The following is a 6,962-nucleotide window of genomic DNA, read 5'->3' as shown; positions in this document are numbered from 1 at the left end:
TGAAATTATATGACATGACATCACATGACATGATATGATATGATATATATGGTACTTTTAAGGATAAATCCGTTTGTACCAACATCAAAAACAAAATCAGGTAAAAACACATTTCTTTGTGCAATACTGTTTTAAATCGGTTTTGAGTTACACCACAAGCTTTTAAAATAACAATTAAGGTGTGTTGTAATCAGCAGCTAAACTGTTGGTCTCTGAATTCGAACGCGGATTACTATGACAACTCTTAGTCACAGCTAAAAGAATCAGATATCCCGTATGTTCTACATTTGATCCTTTCGCTCGAGTTGAAGCTACAAACTCGCACAGAATTACAAGAGAAGTTACCAGTGAAAAATACCGAAGTACTGACTCCGTAAGTAAATTATGCAACTTTTTATCACGCTGTGTGTCATTCTGGTGACAGCGACCTCTGGTGGTGAGAGCTGGTATAGCTCTGTCTCCTCTGTTGAACCATTTTGTTTTTGTTTAAGAGTTAATCAAATTAACAGGACTAACCATACACACTGCTAAAGTTTCAGAGTATTACATAAGGATAAGGAAACTGACAGACATGACAGAGCAGAGTTCTGGTTATATATTCTTTCCTGAAGCAGGTAGGACACCCACACAAAATTGTGTGTGACAATTCAATAGAAACATTACAACACTGTAAAATGAATACTATTCATATCAGCATAGAGTCATGTACAGTAATGACTCGTTATGACTCCAGGGAATATGTATAAACCTGAGGAACCTGATGATGAGGCTGCATTTCCTGGCCCTCTTTTGACGTGAGACCCTGTTTTTTAATCATTTATATAAGTCATGTTTTAAACCATATAGTCAGGCGTTTAATATGTGTGTGCTGTAATCCACATAAGACATCTGTTCTGACATCTGTTGTAGCAAAAAGATGCAGAAGGACAGCCTGATTCGGTTTATGGTGCAGAAATCGCAGGAGTGTCTCAATGCTACTGATATACAGGACCCAGTGGAGACATATTTCTTCTGGCAGATTATGGAATTGTTCTGCCGTCAAAATGGAGTAAGTGTTAGAGCTCGTTATGTGTCCAAATGAATTGTTGAACTGAATAGTAATAGTATCCAGAGATCCAGAGTATTTAGGTGTATACCTATGTATATGAATTTCAGAATTAAGCTCACAATGGTTTACAGAACATTTTGTTGCATCCCATGGGCTCCCAGTACCGAGCTGACAATCTTTTTAAAACAATGAATAGTGCACTTACTACTGTATTTTGTATGTGTAACGCATTATCTGTTCATTCTGAATAATGTATTGATATATTCAGTTACATAACTAATGCTTACGATAGATAATATTAATAATTATAATAATAATAATCTTTCTTTTACAGAAAGTGATGATGTATGAAGTTGGCACCCTCCTCTTTAGGGGCTATGGCATGCTTAGGAAGAAGTCATCAGAAGTAAGTATATCGTACATCATTATCAGAATCCATCTGTATATGATTATATAATGTTGGACTGTTTTTGCCAGTATCATACTGACTAACATGACACTTTCTACTGCAGCTCAGAGGTGTTAAGAACTATAAGAACTGGTGCCTTCCTCTCGCGCAACTTGTGTGTTCCAATTCCCCGGATGGTGAGCACAGAGAGCTTATGATCAAGATGGGAGACGATTTTGGTACGAATACGCTCCACAGTAACAGCATTTTTCCGTAACAAACATATTGTAATCATATCATGAAGTCTGTGATGAGTCATGGACCCTGAGTCTCACATGCATGTTCGGTTTTTCATCTGCAGCCTCCAGAGGACTGACCTATGCAGCTCATATCTGCTACGTGGTGGCGAAAGTGGAGCTTGGTTCGCATGGTCAGTTCGATCTGATTGGATGCAACAGGTAATTTGTGTGTGTGTGTGTGTGTGTGTGTGTGTGTGTGTGTGTGTGTGTATGTGTTTGTGTGTGTGTGTGTTCCAGACTTGCCACTCACCCATTATTCTATTTGCACCAGATTGCCATTTGGATTGAGAATCCTGAGTGATATCATTCAGACAACCGAGACATATGAATACGTGCTGTCGTTGACCTCAGGGCGGGCCCAGCCAAACTTCCAGGTTGGTATATCTTTGCTCTACGTTTTCATGGGCATTGATTTAGCCACTGTACTAAAAATGAATGACTCTGTTTCTCTTAGATATTCAAGTTGTATTATGCCAGCAGGCTGACCATGATTGCACTTTATGATTTAGCCATTGCATACTGTGAGACCATCGCTAGGGCAGTCATCACATTCCCTGGCAGCTTCAAAAGGACCTTTATGGAACGGGTTATTTTGGTAAATAAGTTCATTATTAATTGTAAAATGGTTTCCAGGTTTTAGATGCACGGTGTTGTGTTAATCACCTATTTTGTTTAGCTGTCTTGCAACTTGCACAAAGAGCTACAAGAGGAAAATGAAGCTGAGTGGCTGCTAGAGCTTCGCCGGCTTCACAGTGTCAAAGTAGCTGATGCAAATGCAAACGCTAATGCGGTACCAGAGCAGCGCATGCCATCTACCAGCTCTGATCTGGGTTCTGAGATTCAGGACCCGATCACTGGCGAGATCCCTGCTTATGACCAGCACACTGACCCAGAGGGTATGTTAATCCAGTATTGGACAAGAACTATTTTGAACATTTCAAAATAACATAGCAAACTATGTACAGTGATGTGTGGGGAGAATATATTATAATAATATATGAGTTTGTAGAAATATCTGTTTATAGAACTAAAGACTTGTTAGTCATTGTCATAAGGATGCTGTAATTTGGTGGCATTGGTAGCTCAATGGTTAAAATGTTGGACTGGTGGGCAGAAGGTTATGAGTTCAAACCCTAGCACTGACAAGCTGCCACTGTTGGGCCCTTGAGCAAGCTCCATAAGCCTCAACTGCTCAGGTGTGTAAATGAGATAAATGTAAGTTGCACTGGATAATGGGATCTGCTAGATGCTGTAAATGAAAATTTAAGGTGTCGTTCTTAAGTGTCTACTAGAAGAGTGGACACTGAGAATTTCATTCTGCATTTTCATTCTTAATTCAATTTAAATTCACTGAATTATTGTGTGTTTAATAGATGTGTTTGATTCACGGTACACCATGGGAGAGCTTCTGGGAAAGGGAGGCTTTGGCTCTGTCTATGCAGGTGTACGTAATGAAGATGGGAAACAGGTAAAAGTTCTCCCTCACCATCTACAAGATTTGTTTTTCTGCGAAACTTTTGTTAACATGTATATAATGAAATGACTGTTGATTTGTACAACCCCAATTCCAAAAAAGTTGTGACAGTATGGAAAATGCAAATAAGAACAAAGAGGAGTGATTTGTAAATGTACTTTGGCTTGTATTTAAACAAAAAAGTTATAAAGGCGAGGTATTTGATGTTTTATCTAATCAACTGCATAGTTTTTTTTGCATGTAACATGTTCCAAAAAAGTTGGGACAGGAGCGATTTAGGACTAATAGCGAAGTGAGAAGTTGAAATAAGAAGGTGATGTGAAACAGGTGAGGCAATCATCTAATCATAGTATATAAGGAGCCTCCAAAAAAGGCCTAGTCCTTCAAGAGCGAGGATGGGTCGAGGCTCAGAGCAACAGATGTGTCAGGGAATAATCCAACACTTTGAGAACAACATTCCCCAAAGACAAATCGTTAGAATTTTGGGCATTTCACCTTCTACTGTGCACAATATAATTAAAAGATTCAAGGAATCAGGTCAAATCTTGGTGTGTAAAGGGAGAGGCTGAAAACCACTTCTGAATGCGCATGATCTCCAATCCCTCAGACGTCACTGTCTTAAAAACCATCATGAGTCTGTAATGGATATCCTGACATGGGCTCGGGAATACTTTGGTAAATCTTTGTCAGTCGACCCCATTCGCCGCTGCATCCACAGATGCAAGTCAAGGCTTTATAATGCAAAGCAGAAGCCATACATCAACACTGCCCAGAAGTGCTGCCGACTTCTCTGGGCTCTGTCTCATCTGAGATGGACAGAAGCACAGTGGAATCACGTTTTGTGGTCTGACGAGTCGACATTTCAAATTGTTTTCTCTAGACCAAAGAGGAAAAAGACCATCCAAGCTGTTATCAGAGTCAGGTCCAAAGGCCAACGTCTGTCATGGTATGGGGGTGTGTCAGTGCCCATGGCATGGGTAACTTGCATGTCTGTGAGGGCATCATTAATGCAGAAAGATATGTACACATTTTGGAGCAACATATGCTGCCATCCAGAGCAGGACAACGCCATACCACATTCGGTCCATGATTACAAGCACATGGTTGCATAAACAGAGAGTGTGGGTGCTAACATGGCCTGTCTGCAGTCCTGACCTGTCTCTGATTGAGAACATGTGGCGCAATATGAAGCGCAAAATAAGGCAACGAAGACCATGTACAGTTGCTCAGCTGAAGAAATGCATAATGGATGAATGGGGGGAAATTCCGCTTGCTAAACTTAACCAAATGGTGTCTTCACTCAGCGTCCAAACGCTTAATAAATGTTATTAAAAGAAAAGGTGATGTTACAAAGTCGACCATCCCGAATTTTTTGGAGTGTGTTTCAGTCATCAGATTTGAAATGAATGTATATTTTCAAAAATATACTACATTCACAAAGTAAAACATCAAATAACGTGTTAATAATGTGGTTTTTCCACATTGTTCCATTTTTCCACATTTTCCTTATTGTTCCAACTTTTTTGGAATTGCGGTTGTACTAATTAAAGCTAATTACAAAACAACATGACTTTTAGAACTTACTAATTATGTTTTGTATCTGTGAACAGGTTGCCATTAAATATGTGAACAAGAGGCACATCAACAAACTCCTTAACATTGTAAGTAATCTTATTTATTTATTCATTCATTCGTTTACCAATTTATTCATCTATTTATTTATCAGTTTATTTATTTCATTTAGTTTATTTTCTGAGGGAAGCAATGGGGTCCAAATAAGAAGCACTATATAATGTACTTACATGTAAGTTCGATCATAAATCAGGGTGTAAAGTCTATGGCATTCAGAGTAGTTTTTCTTTTTTTGAACTAGTTTGGTGCAGAAACTGTAGGTTATAAAAAGTTATGCCTAATGTAGATGGTGATATTTCACCATAGCCGGCAATAAGAAACACGATCCCAAGGAAGTACTTTTTTTTTTTTAATGAAATATTTACTTCAGGGTAGTAATTTATGTGCAGATAAAAAAAAAACAGCAACATTTTTTAAGGCTTGTGCTTTACATTGAAGGGGTTACTCAAATGATCTATTATCTGTATTTTATACAACATTCGAATGCACTGAACAACAGTATAACATTACATTATGATTGGTAACCTTTATAGTATTTTGTGGTTTATAGGCACCTGTATATACACCTCGCACCCGAGGGAAGAGTTTTATAATCCCTGTAGTTTTAAATTGACAGTTTTCTAATCCCTACTGTTTATATGTTTTGGTTAAAATATTCTGGTGCAGGAAGGGTATATCTCTGAGGTGTTCATGTCCACATTATGCCACCATTTACTTACCAATAATGATTGTAACAACTCTGCTTAAAATAGTTTACATATATTCACACCAAACACGTGATAACTGTGTCCGTTTTAATTTTAGCCCGGAGAGAAGGACAACACAAACAAGGAGGTGACACTATTGAGGATGGTGTCCCGACCACCTTGCTGTAGCAACATAGTTGCGCTACTGGAGTGGTTTGACATGCCCGCTCAAGTTGTCTTGGTCCTGGAGCGTCCCATCCCCTGTATGAACCTTAAAGAATTCACTAAACTTCAGAACGGTTGTCTGTCTGAGGCACAGACTCGAGACATCATGCTGCAGGTGATTCAAGCTGCTCGTCACTGCTGTGACCGTGGAGTTTTGCACCGTGACATCAAGGCCCAGAATCTCCTAATAAATACTGATACATTGCAAGTCAAGCTGATAGATTTTGGCTGTGGTGACTTGCTGAAGGACACCCCCTACAAAAAATATGCAGGTAATGTTATAATAGATATAGGATCGAATGAAAGGGAATGCAGTGAAGAGCTGTTTTTTTTTTTGTGAAATTGCTAGTGGTTTCCTCTTATTTACACTCAGGCACTCCTGCTTTCTGGCCTCCTGAGCGGGTGCTGTTCGAAGATTACAACGGCATTCCTGCTACCATCTGGGGTCTGGGCATACTCCTGTCCTACTTGCTCGTTGGAAAATACCCCTTTAACTCAAAGAAGAGCTTTGATGACGCATACCTGAATTTATGTCCTGGTGTGTCTCGAGGTGAGACACATTCATACCTGTATAATAAAAATGTACAACATGCATAGCTAAATCAATTTAAATATTGATTTATTTTTTTATATCTCAACCTCTACATACTCTCATCACTACAGAATTGCTCGAGCTGCTAATTTGGTGCCTGGACTTCAACCCTCAATTGCGTCCAACTTTCGAGGACTTACTCAGGCACGAGTGGTTTGTTGAGGGAATTCAGGACAAAGTCTAGGTAAGACAGTGATGACACATAGACCTAATTAATACGAGCTAAAGCATGCTGTAATAGTCTACATTGTCATGCTCTCCCCTGCAGACGGCGCTGCGGCGTGCGATGAGCCAGAGTGTGCGAGCGCTCAGTAATGGAAACCTTAAGTTGTGTAGCTGACCTACAGACTCACCTCTTAATTGAAAATAATCCATTTTCAATAAAAAAAAAAAAACGTGTGTTGTCTCAAAGTTGTCATTTGTTGCTGTCACTGCAAACATTATGAAGATTTAATCAATTTATGAAACTAATTACACACACCAGTAGCATGTAACTGACTTCAAAAATATTGGTCGTTATGCTGTTGTATGCTTTATAATCTATTGCATTGTATTTATTCATGAAAAGACCAATGATTTACAAATAAAGTCTGTATGTAACAGTCAGCATACAAAATT

At 39.0% G+C, this 6,962-nt stretch overlaps 1 protein-coding gene across 1 annotated transcript; it reads left to right on the top strand.

Annotated features, from left to right (window-relative positions):
- The first annotated feature begins 268 nt into the window (after positions 1–268).
- On the top strand, positions 269–6,739 carry si:ch211-122l14.7 (probable serine/threonine-protein kinase MARK-A). The gene is made up of 16 exons (XM_017450440.3): positions 269–373; positions 534–614; positions 734–794; positions 910–1,048; positions 1,383–1,454; positions 1,561–1,675; positions 1,798–1,894; positions 2,007–2,109; positions 2,190–2,330; positions 2,412–2,631; positions 3,109–3,203; positions 4,820–4,870; positions 5,646–6,024; positions 6,126–6,302; positions 6,416–6,528; positions 6,613–6,739. Exons 2-15 carry the CDS (start codon positions 572–574, stop codon positions 6,526–6,528), a joined length of 1,806 nt encoding a protein of 601 aa, XP_017305929.1. The 5' UTR covers positions 269–373; positions 534–571; the 3' UTR covers positions 6,613–6,739.
- Positions 6,740–6,962: the final 223 nt, after the last annotated feature.

Source organism: Ictalurus punctatus, chromosome 21 (genome assembly GCF_001660625.3).
Source record: "Ictalurus punctatus breed USDA103 chromosome 21, Coco_2.0, whole genome shotgun sequence".
NCBI classification, from domain to species: Eukaryota; Metazoa; Chordata; class Actinopteri; order Siluriformes; family Ictaluridae; genus Ictalurus; species Ictalurus punctatus.
Note: the sequence above shows the minus strand (reverse complement) of the source record. Positions and strands in the feature narration are given on the sequence as shown.